General features: G+C 31.7%; 1 protein-coding gene, 1 long non-coding RNA gene and 1 pseudogene across 7 annotated transcripts; all 3 read right to left on the bottom strand.

Annotated features, from left to right (window-relative positions):
* Window positions 1-3049: 3049 nt before the first annotated feature.
* LOC8280716 (pentatricopeptide repeat-containing protein At4g04790, mitochondrial) lies at window positions 3050-11874 on the bottom strand. Of its 6 annotated transcripts, none has more exons than XM_015721598.3 (17): window positions 11502-11594; window positions 11352-11399; window positions 10699-10774; window positions 9908-10534; window positions 9538-9717; window positions 8965-9029; window positions 7959-8066; window positions 7658-7771; window positions 7155-7250; window positions 6860-6958; window positions 5550-5669; window positions 5312-5416; window positions 4869-5033; window positions 4667-4794; window positions 4358-4436; window positions 3835-4052; window positions 3050-3740 (listed from the first exon to the last, which is right to left on the bottom strand). In XM_015721598.3, the coding sequence occupies exons 4-17, from the start codon at window positions 10335-10337 to the stop codon at window positions 3587-3589; spliced, it is 2061 nt and encodes a 686-aa protein (XP_015577084.1). In that variant the 5' UTR covers window positions 10338-10534; window positions 10699-10774; window positions 11352-11399; window positions 11502-11594; the 3' UTR covers window positions 3050-3586. The 6 variants fall into 6 exon arrangements, with proteins under 6 accessions (XP_015577084.1, XP_015577085.1, XP_048235038.1 ...); XM_015721599.3 differs by having other exon boundaries at window positions 10714-10774; XM_048379081.1 differs by lacking the exon at window positions 10699-10774 and having other exon boundaries at window positions 9908-10546; window positions 11502-11868.
* Window positions 11875-13029: 1155 nt separating this feature from the next.
* On the bottom strand, window positions 13030-16036 carry LOC125371119. The gene is made up of 3 exons (XR_007217387.1): window positions 15401-16036; window positions 14933-14997; window positions 13030-14763 (listed from the first exon to the last, which is right to left on the bottom strand). It is a non-coding gene; the product is annotated as an uncharacterized LOC125371119 (long non-coding RNA).
* Window positions 16037-18428: 2392 nt separating this feature from the next.
* On the bottom strand, window positions 18429-21106 carry LOC8280717 (annotated as a pseudogene).
* Between the last annotated feature and the right edge of the window lie 2338 nt (window positions 21107-23444).

Raw genomic sequence — 23444 nt, 5'->3', positions numbered from 1 at the left:
TAAAAATTAAACTAATTAGATATAATTAAATAAATTATTTTTTTTATCTAGCACTAAAATTCTATTTTAAATCATCCCAATTCAATTAATTAAAATTAAAATTAATTAAATTAAATAAAAACTCGTTATTTTAATCATATCCATTAAACTATAAGAATTTTAGTTTTATTATAATTAAAAGAAGAACCTCGGGTATTACAAATTCATCCCCTAATTCTATCAACATTTTTCACCCAACGATTATAACATTAAAAGTTAATTATATATTGATATTGGAAAACATTAACATATCAACCACAATTAAAAAATTCTGCACAAAACTACTTTAATAAAATAATTACCTTTTATTTCCCACAAAAACTTGGCAACATAATTGTGCAAATTAAAATGAGGTTAATCTTTCTCCTTTTTCTTAAGTAAAAAGAAAATAAATCTAGTGGGTAAAATTTTGATTTCATAGGTTGAGTATAACAAAATAAAATAACAGATGTTTCATATATGTGTTACTATTTTAGTGCTTTAAGATTATATCAAAATACAATAAGAAATATCATGGAAAACCAAAATCATGATAAATTACTTGAAACTTTAAAATAAAGTTCTACTTCTTTTAAAAAGAATACACATACAACATATCATTTCCCATTTTTTTGGTCATGACCTACCTTCCAAAACTGTCAAATAGAGAACTTTGTCAGAATTGAGAACCCACTATCCACCAATATTTACTGATAGGTTTTGTATTATATATATTTAAGGTATTTTAACACTTTAATATATATATATATATATATATATATATATATATATATATATATATATATATATATAATTTTATTGTCCAATTTCAGATTTATTAGTTAAAAAGAAAAATATAAAGTCAAATACTCATAGATAAGTTTAAATCTATCAAGATTCAAGAGTAAAATGCATGGACTGCTATTTTCACAGACCTGACCGAAAATTATAATGCCTAAAAGGGAATTGATTAGTCTTTTTATAATTATGAACTATTATTAATTATTTATTTTATTTAAAATAATTAAGAGTTGTTAGAAGATAACTCTTAGAGGTTTTGTATTTAAAAGAAAACTCTACAAAAAACAGTATTTACAATGCCAGATAAGTATTGAAGACCAAATACACAACTCACGTAGTCTGCATCTATCCATTATTCATCTTTCTGTAATTTTCGCTACTCTCAAAACACGTTAATTTTAGTTTTATTATTCTTTTAAGATGTAACAAGTTTTTCAAAAAGTGGAGTCAAAGACCAATCATCTTCCTGCATTTAAAGGACTCTATAATTAAAAGAAACCTCCATTTTTAGTCTTGTTGTTATATTTTTTATTTAATTACTATAACTATATGATTAAATATATCAGACTAGTTTTCTTAGATATTTAGTTCAATATATTTACTTATATAAGAACTTTGTCATTTCTTATTTGACGAATGATTTTTTTACCTTTATATCTTTATTAGTTTCAGACATTATTGATAGTTGACCATCATATTAATTTAAAATAGTAACTGTTATGAAAATATTTAGGTTGAATGTATTAGAAATATCATCTTTACTTCAATTTATGTTGATAAAAAAAAAAACTTTAATTGCATCATTAGCTTGAGTAATTAAAAAAAAAAAGAAGCATCACCATTTAATTCATTAGATCTATACTTAAGGTTAAAATAAGAGAAATGCTAAGTAATTAACTAGACTAAATACTGTCTTTATAATATAGTTTTCATAAATCATATCATTGCATACTATAGTTTGTTTTATTTCTTTTATAAACTTTATTCTTTCTCAAAATATTAAGGCAAAAGGTATAAAAATGCCCTTGAACTTGTTAGAAAAGTCCAATTATGTTGCCATCCTTTTTTTAGCTCAATTAAACCCATTAACTTTTATAAAAAACTTAATAAAATTTCTATCATATTTTTTGGCTCAATTAAACTCATTAAATTTTATAAAAGGTCTAATTAACCTATAATGCTAACAGCGCCCAAAATGTTGTTAAATGTAATAATCTCATTACTTTGAGAACGCAAATAATAACCGCTCTGATTATTTTAAAGTCATACTTATATTATGTGAGGGAGAAGAAGCCACTTCTTATTCTTTATCTTTGCACAATTAGTATCTGTAAACCCTAATTTACAAAGAAGAGTAGTGATTTCTTTTCTCACTTAAAATGACAGCAACATTTTCGTCTTTTTTCTCACATTCATTTGTAAGTAAAAGGTGAATGCAAGTTGTTGAGTTAGATTATATCCACCACCTTCAATATGTTTTTGTAATAAAACTATAAAGATGCACACTTCATAAAGTGAGAACAATCCTGAAAGAAGATTCTACAGTTGTAGAAGTTATAATGTAAATTAAATAAAAAAGAAGAAGTAGTTTTCTCTCCTTCACATATACTATAGACGTGACTTTAAAATATTTAGAGCGGTAATTATTCGTGCTCTCAAAATGATGAAACTCTTACACTTAATGGCATTTTGGACGCTGTTAGCATTAGAAATTAATTGACTATTTGTATAATAGTTAAAGGGTTTAATTGACAAAAAAAAATAAAAACCTAATTGAACCTTTTATAAAAGTCAATAGATTTAATTAATTCAAAAAAAAAATTAATTGAACTTTTCTAATAAGTTTAAAGGTTTTTTTTACACCTTTTACTTTTTGATTTAAAGTATTTAAATTTATTTTTAATATTTTTATATTAACAATTAGTCTATATAATAAATAGCCTTAAGAGAAATCAGTCTCTATATAAATTTATCATTATTTATGCACTTACGAATACTAAAATTGATACATCATTCATTATCTTGGATTCTCTAATCCCTTTTAGTTCTTGTTGTTCATCAAGCTTCAAATGCACATTTCTAAATGATTGCAACTTTAATGGTATTTATCAATTTGGTGATTCACACTAACAATTCAATCCAACAAGAGCTTTCTTTCCTTAATAGTACCTAGTGTTTTTATGTTGACAATTAGCCTATATAATAAATAGCCTCATTAGAGATCAACCTCTATGTGAATTTACCATTTTACTATATAAACAGTTCGTGCACTTGCAAATACTAAGTTTGATACATAATTTACCACCTTAGATTCTCTGCTCCCTTCTAGTTCTTATTGTTCGTCAAGCTTCGAATGCACATTTCTAAAGACTTGCAACTTTAATGCTATTTATCAATTTGGTGATTCAAAATCGTATACTAGTAATTCGATCCAACAAGACTTCTTTCTTCAACAGATTACCTTTCGGCTAGGACCTTTCCAGCTAGTCGGCTATCGGTAGATGCTCCAATCCAATGGCTTGCTTATAATTGACAGTATTGCACTAAGCTAGAGTCAGATTGCTTATTGCCTATTGCCTACTTGAATCACGATGCAGCTTTTGCTACCTGTAGTCGTAAAGTGAACTTTGCAGGGGCTAGCTGTACTACCTTGCCTGTCGATGTTCTAGCACAAAAGAGTCTTTGTGCTCCTGTTACTAACTCTTCCCTTTTCAAGGATAAAGATTATGAGGCAATGACTATAACTATACATTGTCTCATGGCAAGACTATTGATGAGTCGATGATGAAGAATGGGATTGAATATAAGTTTTTTGACAGGCTTGGATCATCCTGCGAACATGAGGATCGTCTTTTTGAATTTCAGCTAGAATAACTTTTGCAGATCTATAGTCTCCTGAAGACAAAAGGGCCTGATACATTCTGCAAAGCATCAAAGAACAAAAGCCATCAGATGAGAGACAAATAGATGTTCCGTCTTACAAATGCTTGGAACATACAAACGAGCATGGAGCACCTTAAATAACTAATAACATTGTAAGGATAACCAGCTGCATGATACTCTTTCCAGATAAAAAGAGAGTTGGTCAAATCTTTGGCCTTGGCACAAGCACTGAGGAGAAAATCAAGAGATTTTCGTGATGGGCAAACACAAAGCTCGTCTTTAATGACTTGAAGTAAGTCCAAGCCAATCAGTAAATCTGTAGGCTCCATCTCAGCAATTAATGAGAAAACCTACACGAGTATAATAAAGATACTGTAAAATATAAAAATATATGTCTACATAGATCCCACATGTACCAGGCATGAGAAAATCATAAAGGGGTAGTGAAGAAAAAAAATCCTAGAAGTATGCTGAACCGCAACTCAAAATTCTGACACCAGCGTGGAAATATAGTCCAGAGTAGTCTAAGAAGTCACTCCTAGACAATAATTAATGTAACATCCAAATGTGTTATCTCCAAAGACAAAAATCTGCATCTCAAGTAAAAAGGTGCATACTAAATAAACAGGTGGTGAAGGAAGGAATAAGTCCAAACCTCGTCAAAAATAACTTGCATGGTCAATTCATCACTGCTTAATCTATCCTTGAGTTGCTTGAGTAGATTGACAGCAGAGCTAAGTTAGAAAGAGCAGAGCATAAGAAAAATCCAAAGCTAGAAAGAATAAAGGATGAAGAAATAAAGAAAGCAAAAGCAAATTAGTAAATATAATTATTATCCAAGAACACATGAAGTTGCCAACTGGGCCACGCTCACATGGTAAGGCAGATGGGAAATGTTAGAGATCATATGTTCAAGTCAGAACTCTCCTCACACACCAAAGGAGAAGAAGAGAGGGAAAGAAACCTTAGATGCTTGTTCCGTATGCACCACAACATAACTCTGCAGCAACCATCCACACAATAGTTGGGGTCTTGCAATTCCTCCAGCAGTTTAAGCAATCTACTTAGCTCACCTTCAGATTGATAGTGCTCCTAAAAGAAATTAATACGAATGTTACTGTGAATTCCAAATAGAGAGTATAAAATGCTGCCATATAAGAACTTACGATAAGACATATGACAGATTTTGGCTCCATATTGCCTCCAGCTTCCTTGATTTCTTCATATACAACAAGGGCATCAGACATTTGTCCATGTGATGCAAGAGCTGAGACAAGTGCACTTTTAATTTCAATAACGTTCTCAATAGGAATCCCTTTGTCTAAGAGTACCTAACACATAGAATGGCCTTTGTGAGATAAAATAATAAACATGAAAGCAAATGTAAAATGAAGTTGGTTGAACTTGGAAAGATGCAAACAAATGACAAGTAATAATTAATAAATTAATGAGAAATTACGAAATCTTAATAACAAACAAGCAAGACAGAATCAGAAACAGAGTGGCATGACAGCAATATAAATACGCATCAATGCAAGATCATTATATTGCATATTATTGGAATATTACATCGATAGATGTGTTTCTACTGCATGTCTAATGCAACTACCTGTTTTGCCTTCTCAAACTGCCCACAAGTTGCATATGCATTTATAAGTGCCATGAAAATTTGCTTTGAAACGTGAATTCCAACAAACTTCAGTTCTTCATAGTACTACAAAAGAATAACCAGATGGAAAATCCACAGCAGGTTAAGCCTTAACATATTGTAGCAACAGGTTCCACTTTTCTTCTTGAATACAAGCAGCAAGAATGAGACCTTGTCTGGAACATAAACTTCACACTACCTTGCTAATTTGATTTTCACTGTTACAGTTGGCTATTAAATTGCTATAAGTTTGAGAATCAGGTTTTACATCTGCAAGTTCCATTTTCTTGAGAACCATCAACCCACCATTGATGTTTTTCTGCAGGGCATTGAGTAGAAGAGAAAGTATAGACATACAAAAAAGAGGAAATCATCCTTAAATTTCTGCATGTTTACAACATATCAAGTAAGCAAAAAAAAAAAGAGAATGCTAATTGTGCAGAAAATGCAAGACCTAAATTTGAATGCAAGGTGTACGAACTTAATAAATTTAGAAGTCATGCTTCCAGAAATTGATAACTGGATTTAATTTTAAATTGATGAGGAAGATTTCTTTGACCTGGACTGAGACACCCAGGATGTAAGAACAGCTTGTATATAGGAACCGACTAGAGGATGAAATCAAGTCTCCATTACACTGACATCAGTTTTATACTCTAACTCCATTTTAGAATTATCCTCAGTCAGCCCACAAAATTGATGATTTCATTATTCACATTATTAAGCCACTTCTTATTTTCTCTTTTCTTTTTTCCGAACTTGTCCTTGCCTATTATAGATCCCTTCTATTGTATTCTGTCAATCCTTAAAAGTACAATGATGGTATTTACTCCCACGATTGACGTTGTGATGTTATCCTCAATAATTTTCATTTCTAACTATTGACCAAGAAATTCATTTCTGCCTCTAAGTTTTCGAATTGATTGTCATTTCAACCTAAGCACATATAGCCTCAGATTAGTGCTCTACTAACAATGATCAATGAATATAATGCTCCTACTTAATTGCTGGTTGTACCAAAAACCAAGCTGGAGGTGCTCAAGAATGATTCTACACCAACTTCACCACTGAGAGGTGAATTTTCTGCATACTTGAGGGTGAGAGTGGGAAGGGACACATAGACTGAGAATTAATATGTTGTGGAATCATCACGTGAAGATGCTGAAACTGAGACTGAAACTGTTAAAACAAGGAAAGATACAATTCCCAACAAACAACCAACAGGCTCTTTTCTAAATTACTCAATTCACATGAAATTATGTTTCCTATCCCCTCCTTCAGCCCCTGACAGAAAAATATTATGTTTACTCATAATAACCACAAAAAGATAGGCCTCCGCATCCATTTAATGCGCATTATATGTCCGCTGCATTCACAATTTAAGTTTCATAAACCACCTAATTTTCCCTATGCCACCCCAAGCAAATATAATTAGCAGTGTCACAACTCACAAGTAATAAAATGAAGCAAAAACTACTTAATTATGATGCTGAGTAGTGAATACAATACCTCTCGAAAGCATCCAGCCATTATAGCATTATACATGCTTGCTGTAGGTGTCAATTTGAATTTCTTCAGATCATCAAGCATATCATGTGCACCACAAAACTGAATTTAACAACAGAAAGAGACATAGAATAGGAAAGAAAGGGATTATAAATGAGAGCAATTATCCTGCAAAAGATAGATTAAAAAATGAAAACAAGAATGAAAATAAAGAGAAAAATTATGCCTGGATGGATATTATCATGCAAGCACATGCACAGAGAGAGAGAGAGAGAGAGAGAACTCCTTTAAAACTTACATCTTTCATTTTCACCCTCAGCTTTATCATGCTCCTGAATGTCTCATTATTTGGTGTCAAGTTATGGTGGCAAATCAATGAATAAATCTGTTGAACCTTAAATCAAGTCGAACAAAAAAAAAAAAGGAGGAAAAAGATTTAACAAATCTAGAAATTAACTACAGTAAAACAAAACTCAAAAGAATTCAAACCTTCTCTTCATTGTCAATTCAACATTGGATGCTTGTCTCAATGTAAATAGTTGTATCATGCTATTTCTATAAAAAGGACTTGCATGATCAAGACTAGTTTAATGTAATTGAAACATAGAGACACAAATATTAATGGTGAAAGGTGATAGACCTCAGTTGGAAACATGATTAGAATTCCTGCTACTCCAAATGTCTGAGAAGGTCGATTTGTATTTTGCAAAATTGGTTTGAGGTGCAATTGTTTGTATCCAAAATGATGAATGTAATACAACATACAAAAGTGAAAGAAGATGTACAGTCAATGCAACATACCAAATTAAACTCAAAGCTTTCCTCACAAGCACGCAATATGGAATTTAACACGTCTATAGATAAGGTTAAATCCGCTTTGCACATTTGATCGACTATATCAAGAGCTGCATGCACCTGCATTAAGATAAGTAGAGACTAATCAGGAAAAGGTTTTCTGCATTTAAATAGATAGGCAATGAAAAGTGTTTGAATAGAGCATGATAAAGGAATTATACCAGATCCCTGAGTAAGAGGGAGGTGCCCATTTCTAAGTATTGAATAGCAACACACCCTAATCTAAAGTAAGAAGATTTTGTTATACCTTGAGTAAATCACAACTATATATTATGAGCTTCTCATATGACTTTGAAGAAGGTGGCATCTCCAGCATTACGTGCAAGTTTTTGAATTTTAAAATGGCATCCTCAACCTTCAACAGAAAACATCACATTTAAAGCCAAACTAGCATTACTTTTTTTGGCAATTCCATGAATAAAAATATGGCAGTGAATATTTGCCTAAGGTAAATACTAAACACCCACATAAAGAATATCAGAAGTCCAGATCAAACTTGTTGCAGGACTCTAAGAGACATTCATTGACATCAAAATCCTTTTAATATCTTAAGCTAATATATAATAAGTCCTATAGGTTATCATGGTCATACTGCCATGCCAAGGCAACCTGACATCACGGCCTTCAAGGAAAGAATTATAATGTCAGATTTCTTTTACAATCCATTCAATTCTCTAGCATAATATGTCATAAACAAGGACCAAAAAGCAACTTTACAAGGAAGAAGAAACTACATGAGATGACATGAACTTTACACCATGGAGTACCCAAGTTAGATGGAAACGATTGCATGAACATCCAGATGAGAAGGCCTACTTTTGCACTAACAGCCAGCTTAATAATGACTGCTCAATAAATCTTCTTTTGTGACCAATACAATTACAGCAGAGACAAGCATAGCAAAGCTGGGATGAGTTTGGCCAAGCTAAAACTAAAAAGTCATAAATTATCCGAGTCTAGTATGTGTACTTTGCGAGTGAAAATAATATAAAACTCATGCCCAACTCAGCGTGGATCAAATAATTACAGAAGTTCAAATTTGAAGTACAGCGCATCAATAAACAAAATCTTTAAGGTATCAAGCTGGTGCAACCATACTATTTTGTACACCACAAGGCGAGAAAATTGCAAGTCGAAGACAGGTCAGAGAATGCAGTTTATTATAAAGAAGCAAACAGCAAGTGAAGCAAATGTGCCTCAAAGCATTACATCTTCAAGGATATTACCAGTGGCATTCATGGGAAGTTCCTCACCGCTAAATTTGGGACGCTAGTAGCATAACTAAAGATGAGAGTAGATATATTCTCTGTGTCATAATCTGCATATTATCATGTAGCACATCATAATGCGTATAAGGCAGAAAGCAATTAAAGCAGAAAGTCTTTTTTTCAGTGATACTATATGTTCCAGATCTATTTCCAGAAGTTAAAAATAGTCAAAAACCTTCATTCATAAACAAAAGGGAGGAAGAAGAAGAACCTTAGAGCTCATAAAGTGCAAAGGAAAGTTATACACAAATTGCAGCTGCAAAGAAACTGCAGTGTAAGGATGATATGCACACTGTGATATAGTCATTTGAGACTATCCAATTATGATTCTTTGGAGGTAATAGTTCTTGAGGAAAGCTAAATTTTTGAAAAGTAAGACCGTAACCTAGAAAACTACAGGGTCATAATTGCAGAATATGCATATGTTAAGAATTTATCTTTAATTTATTCAGCAGATCTATATCTGTTTCCAGTGGCCACTGTAATTTTGAAACCTTCAATGGAGTTATCAACGTAATAAATACGAATAAAGAAAATAAGAGATTCTGATGACTGTACCACATTCTTTGAATGTTGAAAGGAACTTCTTTGCCAGGGACTCCAACAATAGCCTTCCTAAGGAATTAAAGATACTGACCATGTGCTCCAAAGATGAGACTTTTGTAATATCTACAATTTCTAACAGCTGCAGGAGCTCATTCTTCCGGTCCCTTTCACAAAGTGCTAACAAATAATTTTCTGCAACCAGAGTAAGATCTTGCTAGTTTAGCTAATGTCAAGCATACAAACGCTAAGTCTTCAAAAGAGTGCACAGACAACATCATTTGTCTCCACTTCTTTTAGATATTAAATTTAGTGAACTGACAGATCTCTGGCAGCTTAACATTAGCGATTAGTTTATAATACAACTTGCACAAAATCCCCATACCTAGTAAATCGAAAGTCTCATTCAAATTGTTGTTAGCAATATAACTGCAAAGCTCCCGAATCTTTTCTTCATTATTGACTCTAATACAAAGCAGCATCTCGTAGTAACCTAATCTTGCAAGTGAACTAGAGTCATTCTCTTCAATAGCTTCACAGAAACTTCCAAATTCTGTTACCATACCCATATCAATTAAATACATAAGAAATGGACTATATGTTTCCTCATCTATGCGAAAACCCTCCTCCTTCATTAACTTCAAAAATTCAAAAGCAACGATAATGTGTTTTAATGCAACATCCTTATCATCACTTGCCCTAGCCTTCTCAATGAGAATCTTTATTAATGCATTGTATTCTTTCACACCGGTTTCACGTCCCAATTTGCTAAACAGTTCAAGGATGGCTTCTGACCCTAGCTTCTGGTCAATCATTCTAATTAGTTGGTCAAAACGAGTTTTCTGACCAGAACTGAAAATCCATTTTTGTTTCCTTGTGCGAGATACTTCTTTCCTTTGTTGATTAACATTCCCATGTGACAAATTTTGAAACCAAGGTATGTCAAATCCAATTTCTAAAGATTTAATACTACTGGTTCCTTGTGAATCAGGTGCGATAGCTGAAGACCCATCTGCAGAGTCAACTAAAACAATAAATATAAACATGCAATACAAGATAAATCCTGTTGCAAGAAAGAACCAAATGTACAATGTAAATAGACCATATAACCAGAAACATACAATGTTGAAAGAACCAAATGTACAATGTAAATAGACCATATAGCCAGAAACATACAATGTTGGTAATCACCTCCTTAGGAAATGCTAAAAGAATCAACTTCTTCATGCAACTCAATTTCTTCTTAAGGCAACTGCATAAGACAAATTGTGCACTATTTAAAGAGCCATTTCACCTAGAGGGGTATTTCTAGTGCAATATCCAAAATAATGGGCATGCAAAGGATTTACTGAATTCTTTATTTTTTTTAACCTAAAGTGGCTCTTTTCTTCTCTTTTTGTTTTTCTTCCAAAATGCCAATCCATTGGATTACAGTGTATTTGGAAAGTCTAAAAATATAAGAAATGAACTTTATTGAATTCTATTTAGTCAATTCTCATGTGCTGAAAGCTCATAGTTGCTAGAATTCAATTTTTTCAACTTACAGAAAAACAAGTCATTTTGAAAGAAATGATATCACGCCAAATAGGTAACATGAGTTTGAAGAATTTGATTCTTGCATGTGATGTTTTCCAAAGCAAGCCTATTTATATGAAAACTCAGTGCGACTTCCTCCAACTCGTTGCATAACATTTGGATAATTTAGGGACAGGAAAACATAATTTATGCAACAAGCATTAAATAATTAGCCAACAAACGAATCTTCAAAACTTACATAAATTCAATACTTAAAAAGAATAATAAAAAAAAAAAAGTGGACAAATTTATACCGCCTAATATAGATGAAATGTGCTCTGCTAGCTCCTTGGCTGCATCCTCTAAATAATAAACAAACCAAAAATAAAATAAAAAAAACCATTAATAATAATCCTGTTGCTGCAAAAGGTACAAGAATATATTCATATATTAAAGTACGTTACCAGAATCTGAAGAGGACTCTTGGAGAATGAGTTCTGGTAAGATAGGACGAACGGTCAATGATGGAGGAGCTCTTCTAGAATCGGACGGTGGCAGTGGTGATGATTTTCGGGATTTCTTTGAGGGTTTATTCACGGAACGAGAACTGAATTGAAAAGTTGAGGTGTCGAGAGATGATACATACTGTTTAAATTTTGTATCATTAGCTGGTTTGGTTTTAGGGGTGGTTGCTGTGGTGGTAACCGGAGTGACTTTCGCCGCTGAACGGAAAAGAGAGCTTAAATTTTTCAATCTTGGCATTTGGGAATTAAGGAGGGTTTACGGTGTCTTTCTCTTTTCATGGGCAGTGCTGAACAGTAAGGGTATTTAAGTATTTTTCTCTTTACTTTCATGGACAATATGATGATTAATAATATATAAATAAGAAGGTAAAGAAAATACTAAGTAATTTTACCATTTTTCTTCAGTTTTTCTAATAAAACTTTTATGTTAATAGATTGGGGTACGTCATTTATTATTAGTAAAATTAAATATATTTTGTAACATCATCAATTTTTTGTAATGAATATTTTTTATTAATAATAATGTTTAGATAATAAATAAAAAAATAAATCAACTAAATTTTGAAACATACTGTATATCTAACTCTAAATTTAGTACGACATTAATTAAAAATAAATTATTTAATAAATATATATAGTACATCGAATAAAATATACTATATTAATAAATATCAATAAACTAATAGGTTAGTTGGTAGAGGTCTTGAGTTCAAGTTTTTACCTCTCCATTAAGTGAAATTTTACTTTTATAGTAAGTGTAAGGAAACGACTAGCTTGTTAATATATGTTATTATAATATACTATATAAAATTAAAAATCCATCAAACATTTGCAGTTTGTCTTATGTGTAAAAGTGATTATTTCATCATTTATACTTTTAAATTTTCTACAATTCAAATGTAATTATTATATGTTAATTTTCCTTTTTATTAATTAACATTCAATCATTCATCAATGTGCTTCTTATTATGAGTGTTCTTTATAACTATCTATTTTCTTGTAAGCATACTATTGTAAATAACATACGTTAGGCTTATTTTTATTATTTCAAAGAATATATTACAATCATCATTTATAGATAAGCTAAATCTTTTTCTCAAGGTTTAAATTCTCACTCTCATTTCTATAATATTTTTACCTTTTCATTAAACTAATTCAAGTATTTGAGATTATTATTAGTGTTGAAAAAGTAAATTTAGTTTTTTTAATTTAATAATATTAATTGTTTTAAACATTTTTATAAACAGTTTTTCTAAATCTATTTTTGGAAAAGTATTAATTTATCTCTATTTTACAAAATTAAATTTTAAAAATTTTAAAAATTAAGATTAAAATTGAAAAAATATTGTTGTAATCTCAATGTTAAACACAGCTTAAATAGTTAGAACAAATGCATGGTTAAAATATACTAGGGATAAATTCAAAAAAACAAAAATACCATGTGATTTCACTCATTTTGAATGTGTCTTTTTAAGAATCAAGAGAAGCGTGTGAATATAGATGGTGATAAAATAATTATCTCTTTATTAATATTTTGATTGACAAATATTTAATTATTTTTATTCTAATCAACCATTATTATTATATTGCCCGTGTCTGATAATGTGTATTTAGAGCTTAACAAGTCACTGCGTTGTTATTTGACAGTTAAATCTATCTCATCAAATTAGTAATTTCTTAAATTGCGATTTAACAATCAAATAATAAAATTTAGAGTTAGTTAAAGCTCTAAAGCTATATTATCATACACAAGTTACATAATAATGATGGCTAATTGGAATAGAAATAACTAAATTTTTTCAAACGGGAACTATTTGACAATGTTAAGTTCTAAATCTATACTATTAGACACAAATAACATAATAATATTAATAGATTAGAGTGAAAATAACTAAATCCCTACTAACTGAAACTATTTAACAATGAGATAGTTTTTTTAACCAAGACTTCTAACTATATATATCGTTTTATCTCGAAAAAAAAAATACTTACTAAAATAAAATAAGACAATAAATAAAACCACATTGTGATTTTCTTAACTTATCCCAATATATTTATTTTTATTACTTTATCTTACTAGTTGCAATGTTTATAGCACATTATCATTAATCACATTCCTGGGATAACAACTTAGATTAGCAAAAACAAAAACGTCTTGTTATTTCAAAATTAGATTAGCAATATTTCACATAAGCCTTTGATATAACAAAACCTCTTAAATTTCGATTTATTTTTAAATTAGTTGTAATTTTCCATAATAATGTATCTTGTAGAATTTAAACTCGACTTCCTCATGCCAGCAGCTACCCACGTAAGCTTCCAACAAAGTAATTTATGAAATACAGAATATCAATGTGTCATTTGGTCTGTCACCACCCGGTCTATGGGCTTGTAATCTACGCTAGGGAATGGGTAGGCGTAAGGTCATCGAAACCCGTAGCAAGCCTGACCATTCGTTATCTCTATCAAGTATAATTCAAATTCTATCCATTATAACACTAATTCATCACCAACTTTTAATTACTTAGATACTACATATTTTATTCAGTCTGCAGCATAAATAGACAATACCTGAATTAATATGCCTTGACAAATGATAAATTTTGAAATTATTACTGCGGAGAATTTAGAATTTAAAAAAATCAATTACATTAGACCCGAAGATGAAGGAAGTCAGGCTGCTAGAGGAGAAGAATTGCAGAAACTAACAAATACCTGAAAAATAGTTAAATTTGAGACTTTCAGTCTCGAAAACGAGTTAAAATCATATATCCACAATAAATACAATCACCTCAACAAAATATTTATTTAATCAAATAAAATATTAGGTCATGTAAAAAAAAAGCATGTCATGCCATGATTGAACAAAATATATTTTTCATGCTACGAGACCAGTACTTCAGTAGAACCCTAACCCCAACACTAACAGCCTTTTGTGCTCTCTCATTCCAACAGAATTGACACCCAGAGAGCGAAGCTAGACCAGGGTCCTTAACTCCAGTCTAGTCACTTAATTTCCAATAAAGCCGACGCCTAGAGAGCAACGCTCGACCAAAGACCTCTAATCCGGCACTCAAACTCTACACAGCTTAGAGAGTTGAACTCGACCAGGGCAATTTTTAAAATATTCTTTTACTACCTGTCTCAGATCTATACTGGTGCACACGTGGTCCTGATGCAATCCATCAGATGGCATGTTCTACTGCCGTCTCATTCCGAGTCAACATGCAATAACAATATCAATAATGTAGAAAATAATATATATAAATAGTAAATAAATAAATAATTTAAATCTTTAAATCATTCAATCAGAATTGCTACGTAAAACTTTAGCATGACACATGTATAGTAGATATATGACTTTAACTCACAGTTCTGACGACCCCCTTGCTCTGCTTCTATGCCTCGGGTGGAGCGAGTTGAAATGATGGATTATCTATTCATAGGAATAATTTAATCAATAAAAAATATAACATTTAACAAATAACCCTAGGCCTAGACTCCTAGAACTGACTCTCTAAGAATTTCGACTATGATATTCTACCGAAAATTTGGCAGAACTTCCCCTAAAATACAGACGTTTACCCCCGTATAACAGGTCTAGGACCTGCCAGAAACACTTTTAATATTCATCAATTAATTAACAGTAGTCAGGCCACCAAAACTATATCATTTTTCTCGACTCTGCAACACATCATAGATTACAATTATTGGCAGACGGTCCGACACACTATTATTTTGACAATCAATCCTCATATAATTTTTCTGGTAAACAAAATAATAATTAATCAAATATTTTTTAGTTAACAATTTTTAAAAATTAGCGGCTAGAGAATTACCGAGACGCTTGATAAATCGGCCGACTCGCCTTCAACTGCCGGAGTCTGATCGGCGATCCAAGCGCGCCTACGGACTCGAAATAGCACACAGACGATGATTCTAGCATCTGATTCTTCGATCCAGTCCTAGATTTTCCGAAGAAAATCATAGACAGTTTCAACCGTCTATTTTCAAACGAAGTCTGATCGCTGCAAAATTAGTGCCATTAGAAAGCTTATGACGAGGAGAGTCTAAATGTGTCCTCTGATCGTCAGAAGCTCAATGGCACTGGCCAAAAAAGTAAAAATTCCAAACTGCCCTTATACTTTTTACCTCGTCGGATTTTGCAATTTCGGCAGCCTCAAGGGGTGACGATGGGTGGAAAAGGAAGTCCAGAAATTGCTGAACATTTTGAGCCTAAAACCATCGGCAATGGTTGCCTGAAACTCCATGAACGGTGGCAAGAAAGCTACGGCAGCCTTTCTTTTTTCCGCGCCTGCTGTCGTCGTCGCCACTAGTGTGCTCGCCGATGACCGTTGCATCTCCCGCCATCGCCGTCACTCTCAGTCGAGACTCCTCCACCATTGTTGGCCAACACAAGCTTCCCCCTCCTTCTTCTTCTTCGTTCTTTTTCTTTCCTTTCTTTCCTTATGGCAATTTAGTCCATCATCTTTTTTGATTACTAACTATTTCCCCTCTAAAATTCTTGTTTAACCCTCAAACTTTTTTTTAGTATTTTAATTAAGCCCCTAACTACTTATTTTGAGCCAAATTAAAATTATTAAAAATAAAAAATTACTTATTTACCTTTGCTTTTAATGGTGAAATTACTAAAATTCCCGCACCCACATATTTAATTACAAAATACCAACCTTAAAAATTCTCATTTAAATCCCATATTAATGTAATTATACTTTTAGCCCTTATTTTATAATTAATTATTAAATTAATTCTAACACTTAATTAACTTAACTAATCAATTTTTTGACTATTTTTCGATTTGATCCAACACCGTTGCTAATTAAAATTTTATCATTCCTCAATAAATTCTTTTACAAAAATATTATTTACTATTTCTTTCATAACTTTCAATTATAATATTTAATTTATATATTCATATTGGGAGAAAATTTGAGTGTGACATATATATATATATATATAATATAATTTATCATCTATGGAATTCACTTAATTAATTTCTTGAAAAATCAAACTAATTATATATAGATAAATGAATCCATTTATTTTTATCTAGCATTAAAATTCTATTTTAAATTATCCAAATTCAATTAATTAAAATTAAATTAAATTAAATTAAAACTCTTATTAGTTATTACTATTATTATTATTGAAAAAACAATTTCGGGTATTACATGGTCAGTCTGAAAATTGTCACTTGTCAACATAAAATGAAAAAGGAAATGCAATGACTAGGTAAACAGAAAAAAGTATTGGCCTAGCTATTAGATTACTTGGAACTGTCATTTTGATGGAGTACTATTGTAAGATATTACTATTTTAATTGTATTGCTACAATTCACAGCGCCTGGCTTGCTTGCTTTTGGATTGTATCAATTTGGTCTGGTTTTCAACATGAAAATTATTTTATGTTTTTCCCCGAGGAGTTTCTAATTAAGTTCTTCGAACTAAGAAGAGTAATGGTCGATTCAAAAATGCAAAGCCTTTTCCCCTTAGTGTTTTTTTTTTTTAAAATTTTGTTATGTTGTAAAGCAGGAAGAAAACCATCCAAAATCCTATCGAATTGAACTACATTTTTCAATGTATTGTCGATAACTTTTTTGTTTGCATTTAGTGCTGCTGGTTATTTTCTGCAAACTGGAGAAGTAAAGTATAAAGCTTGAAGTCATGATACTAAATAAAGACTGAAGCAAATGTGACGCGTACGGGCTCACTAAGAGAATTCAAAGATGAAGAAGAGAGGCCTCGAGATTAACAAAAACTTGTTTGACAAAAATAAAGAGGAAGACTAAGAAGGTCAGAAAATATTTATATCTGATGTAATGTTACATAACACTTCGAATCCAGTAGGATAATCCTTCTGTTGCATTTAAATGGCAATATTCATTTATTAAATAATGCAGATGATCATAGCATACTTAGTTTCTTTCCCCTTACGGTAAATGAAAATGTGGAAATCATTCTGTTCCCTTGTCAGCAAGAAAAGTTTTGACAGCAGTGAAGTGGAGATAAAGAAATGCAATGACTTGGTAGTTGCATTCTTGTTTCATGTCCTGACCATCAACATTCAGTATCCTTTACCTATTGTCATTTGCAACATATGGAAACTATGAATGGTAGTGTGAATATTCACTTAAAAGGAATCATGATAATTGAAGCATGGCATGTTTATTGGATGATTTTTCTTGAGAAACATGTATTCATGTTGAAATTCAATATATATTCTACACAAAGTTAACGATAATGATTTTATGGGAACGGACCCGTAAGGTGGATAACCTGTGTTTATCAAAATAAAAGTTTCATAGATAAACTGTAAAATTAATTGATAACATCTTGAAATATTGAAATACATAAAATATAACCCAATTGTGCCATTTGGTGATCAGACTCTATATTAATACTAGAATGATAGGTTTTCTTTCTTTCTTTTTTTTTTTTTTTAATTTTACCTTTGGTAGGGGTGGAGGGAGTTGAAATGAATAGGAGTGATGCAGGTTGATTTTTACATTTGACCTATTAAATGAAGATGGTAGATAAAAGAAGGGTGATTATCTGGGACTGAAATAAGTGGTAATACCTTAGTGTGTCAGAATGGTAAAGAAAAAGAAAGCAAAATGAAACAGACATTGGGTTTTGAAGAGAAAGGTACGGGTTTTAGAGAGAAGAGAAATGGAAGAGAGAGATGCCTACTGGGTATATAATAATGATGTAGTGTAAGAAACAAGAATAATATAAGGTTAGGGTGGGTTCAGGTCGAGCCTGAGCGGGCTCAGACTTGTTCAAAATAAAATTAAGTCCGATTAGGCCCGGTCCGAACCCGCCCAGGCCCGGCCATGAACAGGTCTATCAGCCCATAAAAATTAAATTCATCTTTTGGAGATGAGAATTCAAGAACTGACAGACTTCAGAGAATGGAAAGATCTGCACCAACTTCAAGAGGAGGAAGCAGGTGCTAAAATGAAAGACAGTCATCACTGAATAAGCTATGGTGATAAAGTAGTGCTGATCAGGCAAAACTGCGGAAATTCCTGTACTAAAGGCCATGCCTGTTGTAATTAATGCAACATATGTTAGAATGGCAGCACTAGCAAAGTAATAAACATAGGACTCGTTGCTGCCGATAGCACCCCAGAATGTGATGCATGCTGCAGTTATAGAGCAGGTCATGGCAATGCTGTCAGTGGTAATGAAAAATATCAGTTGTTTGCTTGACTGCAGAAGCGCCTTCCCTTGGTCGTAGCCAATATAATTATTATATCCACCCGGCATAGCGAAAGCTGCTGTAAATGTTACTGTTGTGATTAATGTTGCTACCATTAGAAAGGTCTGTCCGGTTTGCCTGTAATTGTGTGTTTGCAGTGTATAAGTTGGTTCATGGTTCTTGGTGATCAAAGTATGTCCGGAACCAAGTTTCTCCGAAAAGTTCTTGATTATATTCTGCAAAGAACAATCAATAGATATTTAATACAACTAATGTAAAAGCTTAAACTATACAGAACAGCACTTGCTTGTAAGAAATTATGCTCACTTCAGGACTGGTGATATATGATTCTCTAATTGACTTGTTGATATCAAATACTGTTTGGCCTTTCTTGTTTTTAGCTCTTTGATTTACTCTTCTATCCCACATTAAATACCTCAAAATCCAAGTGTGCCTTTCAATTGCAGCCATAATGTAATGGGGTCTTTCCATCATAATCTGCTTTATTTATAAGCTCTTCTATTTCTGGTGTCCGTAGCATATACCTGACGGCATTTGCTTTCCCATTAACGATAGCAGAATGAAGAGCATTCTTGCCATTTAGGTCCAGAAGTTCTCCAGAGTCTTGACAATAAAAAATTATTTGTTCTATTACATTGGTATGGCCCTTCTCGGCTGCAACATGAAGAGGTGAATGTCCATTTTTATCTGATACGTATGCAACAGAACTATCAAGTTTTAGCAATCTTTGAACTGTTTTTCCAAAGGATGCTGCATAGTAAAGTGGTATCCTGCCATGATAATCAGCTTTTGCAATAAGGTGCGGTTTGACTCTCAGGAGGACGTGTATGATATCTGCAAACACAAGAAAAGAATTGCATAAATCAACATCTCTGAATTGTTGGTCACCTGGTGCAAAACATGTGCAATTAATGGGTGTTGCATTTACTTCAATTCCAAATATAGAATTGAAAGGAAAAAATCCTGTTATGTAATGTAAGTGATTTGAAACCTGAGTGGTATGCAAGCAAATGAAGCTAGCTATTTATCTGAATGCTTCCCCATCACAGCAGCATGCAATGCTGTTTGGCTATCAGATCCCCCATGAGATGAAGATAGCGTTGATGTCAAAATCTGCCTTACAATATCTGCCCTCCCTTCTCTAGCAGCAAGAAACAATGGAGACTCACCAGCATGATTTTGCAAACAAGCCAATTTCAGGATCAGCCTTTAACAATAACTCAACCACAGCTACATGACCATTCATGATAGTCTCGTGCAAAATCGTGTCGTTCTCCTTATTTCCTCCTGTCAGCAGACTGAACTAGCAACATTTTCCATGTTCCATGTCTCTCCAAGCTATTGATGAAGCTTCTTTCACTAAAAAATCAATAATCTGGAAGTGACCATACCTGGCAGCAACATGCAGAGGAGTATCTCCATTGACTTTAGGCCTAATCAGAAGAGACTTGCATCTATAAAAGATTTCTGCAACAGCAGTTACGTGTCCAAACTGGACAGCAATGTGGAGAGGTGTATTTTCTTGGGGAGTTAGTTGAGCAAGTAGGCTTGGATTTTCATTCAGTATTTCTGTCAGGATACAAGTGTTGCCTGATTTTTCAGCTTTGTATAGCTCTAGATCCATGAATTTTCCAGGGAACTACTTGCCGCAACTTTATCCGGGTTGTTTAAGTAGTAATTTATGACTGTAGTTTAAGCAGAAAACTTGTTGTATATAAAAATTCAAAAATCCTGTTGACTATGAAATTTGTTCGTCCATTATAAATTAATCAACTAATTACTCATCTCTCATGTCTTTAGAGGGCTAACAGTAAGCTTGCATAAAAAGAAAAAGAAAAAGAAAGTCAAATCCAAATCCTTGAATAAAATGTATAATTAAATAAATTTAACTAGGACTGAAACCTGACTTAAATCATAAGATTAAACAATCATATGCTCAGATGAAAATGTCCAAGACTTACATATTTGGTGAGCTAGGTTGCACAAAAACGGAAACGGAAATGGAAAATACGACACGATATAGGAATACAAGATTTGTCATCATAAAAAATATCTTTATCATTATAAAAGATACAAATTAAATATAATTAATAAAATTGTTATGTTGGCAATTATATAATTACTATAAACTAAGAGAAAAATAAAATATAAAAAAAGTATGCATGTGTACAGAGACTTTTAAATGTATAACAATTGAGAATTAAAGAATATTTATATAATGCAAAAATTATATAATAAAAAATTAAGAATCATTTATAAATAGAGAGTAAAAAAATAGAAAAAAAATTAAAAATCTTTTTTAAAGGAAATAGAATTATTTTTTAAAAAAAATTCTTAAAATATAAAAAGATAATAAAAAATATTTTTTAAAATTTTTAAAATGCGTCGGATAGAAATATAAACTATTTTAGAATTTTTACCAATATCAGTGGAATTCAAAGGGGCGGAAAAATCATTTCTATGCAGTCTAGGCAGATTAGGATTCCCAAAACTAGAAACCTTAGAAGCAAGAATACAACAAGATGTGACACAGTCTGCAAAGTACAATCTGATTTCTAAGTTCAGGGAATTCAGATAGAACATAATTTGCATTTTGTGTATATATGGATGTGCAGTCATTAGACCGAAATCTAAATGGTAACAGTTTTAATCTAATAAATATAGACAATGACACCAAGAAAATTAATATGTACTTTGGTCACCCACAAATTTGTTGACAGAACTATAAAAACAAGAAATGCCAATGCAATCACAAGGTAAACCATACCAAATAAAAAAAAAAAAAAAAAAAAAACAGAAATTGTTTAGTTAGTCATAGATTACTTAATTCTTTGTCTGCAGATTAGTAGTACATAAAAAATATAAAAGAAAGACTTTTCATCAAATGTGATTTGTTGTGGGTCACCAAAAGGAAAATTATTTAAATAAGAATGAGCAGGACGTTTTGGACATGGCACTAGTAAAATAAAGAAATGTAATGACTTAGTAAACAAGAAAATAATTGCATATATGAGTGATTTATATTTTGAATAAGAGATGGCATCTACCAACTAAATATGAAGTGGAATCATCCTGTAAACTAGGCTATTAGTTGGCAACACTGGAAAATTTAACAAGAGATACGAACCCAAATTCTATAAAGTTTAGCTAAACAGACAGGAAAGAAATAAGTATGACTAGAAATAATGTCATCTCATCACTTTAGACAATGGAGGTGCTGCACCACTTTGTCTTCTTTTGCCTCCCAAGTCACTCTGTTCAATAACTGGCAATATCAACTTGCTTTATTTCTTTTTCTTTCTTTATCCTACAAAATTGGAAATCGGGAAAATGAAAGAAAGAACATCGAAATATAAAGACAAATTGGCGGCTATATATATATATATATATATATACACGCGGACAGAAAAAACTCGAACTTAAAATCTTACTCAGACATATCATCTTGAATTTTACTTTTATACCATTTGATGTGCATTGATAGACATTATCATTAGTGGCCAAGCCAATTCCCACTGTTATATTTGTGAAAATTTCAATAATACATCTAGTTGAGAGTTTGTGATTGTCCCCTTGAAGAAAAAACATACATATATTGAACCCATTTCTGTTTGTTCCCTTTTCTAAGAAAATCCGTTTGTCTCTTTCAATTTTAGAATCTATTTTCGGCATTGATTATCCATATCATACATCATTATTCTCTGATATGTTAATTACTAGAATTTGCATGCTCAACAAAAGTACAAGCCAAGAGTTGCCATCATACAAAAAGCTAATAATTTGATTTGCGAAAAGAAAATTAATTCTGATATGTAAAGATTCTTAAACGATTCCAAATTGATTTATCCATAATGGGTTTAAAACTACTCTTGGATGTTGAATTAAAGAGGTTTTTGAATTTTTTCGTTATTAATCTTTTTTCTTTTATTTTTTATAAAACTATTTTTCTCAAACCTGATTTCACTGTGTTATTACATAATGACAGAACATATTTTCCAAAGTTTCCTGTTGGTTGTGATTCATTGGACAAGGCTATGCAGGTCTGGAGTTTTCTTATTTTCAACTTCACACTACGTTTTATGTGAGTAGGAAGAGTAATACGTCTGTTTTCTTTTTCCCCTTGTTTCAATTTTTTTTTCAGGAAAATATTCGTTGTTATTGAAGATGTAACTTACTTGTATTCTAAAATAAACAAGAGTACTTCCCAAGACAAACAAAAATTGTTTGCATAGTACCGATGACCATAATCTTGGAAAAGTTCTGCAGCAATTAACAAGCAACTGGTTGACTGTGACATGCAGAAAAAACAAAAAAAAAAATATTTTTATATATCAAATCGATAAATCAGTAATAAATATTTATTTTAATATTAAAATTTATATTTAAATATATAATCAATTTATTTTTAACTCACTTGTTAATTGTGGTATACCCTAATAACCCTTTAATCTTTTTTAACAAAAAGACCTCCTAAGAATGAGTTATCCACAAAATAGTACAAGTTTAGTTGACACATTCAATCTTATTGGGCAGCATAGACTCTTTCCAAGATCCACATGTAGCCTGCCTGATTGGCAGACTCAATATCTGATGGCCCACCCAAATGAACCACATAAGGAAAAAGTTGTGAGACACATTTT

Source organism: Ricinus communis, chromosome 9 (assembly GCF_019578655.1).
Source record: "Ricinus communis isolate WT05 ecotype wild-type chromosome 9, ASM1957865v1, whole genome shotgun sequence".
In the NCBI taxonomy this organism is placed as follows: Eukaryota; Viridiplantae; Streptophyta; class Magnoliopsida; order Malpighiales; family Euphorbiaceae; genus Ricinus; species Ricinus communis.
The sequence above is the reverse complement of the archived record's forward strand: the minus strand, read 5'-3'. Positions and strand labels throughout refer to the sequence as shown.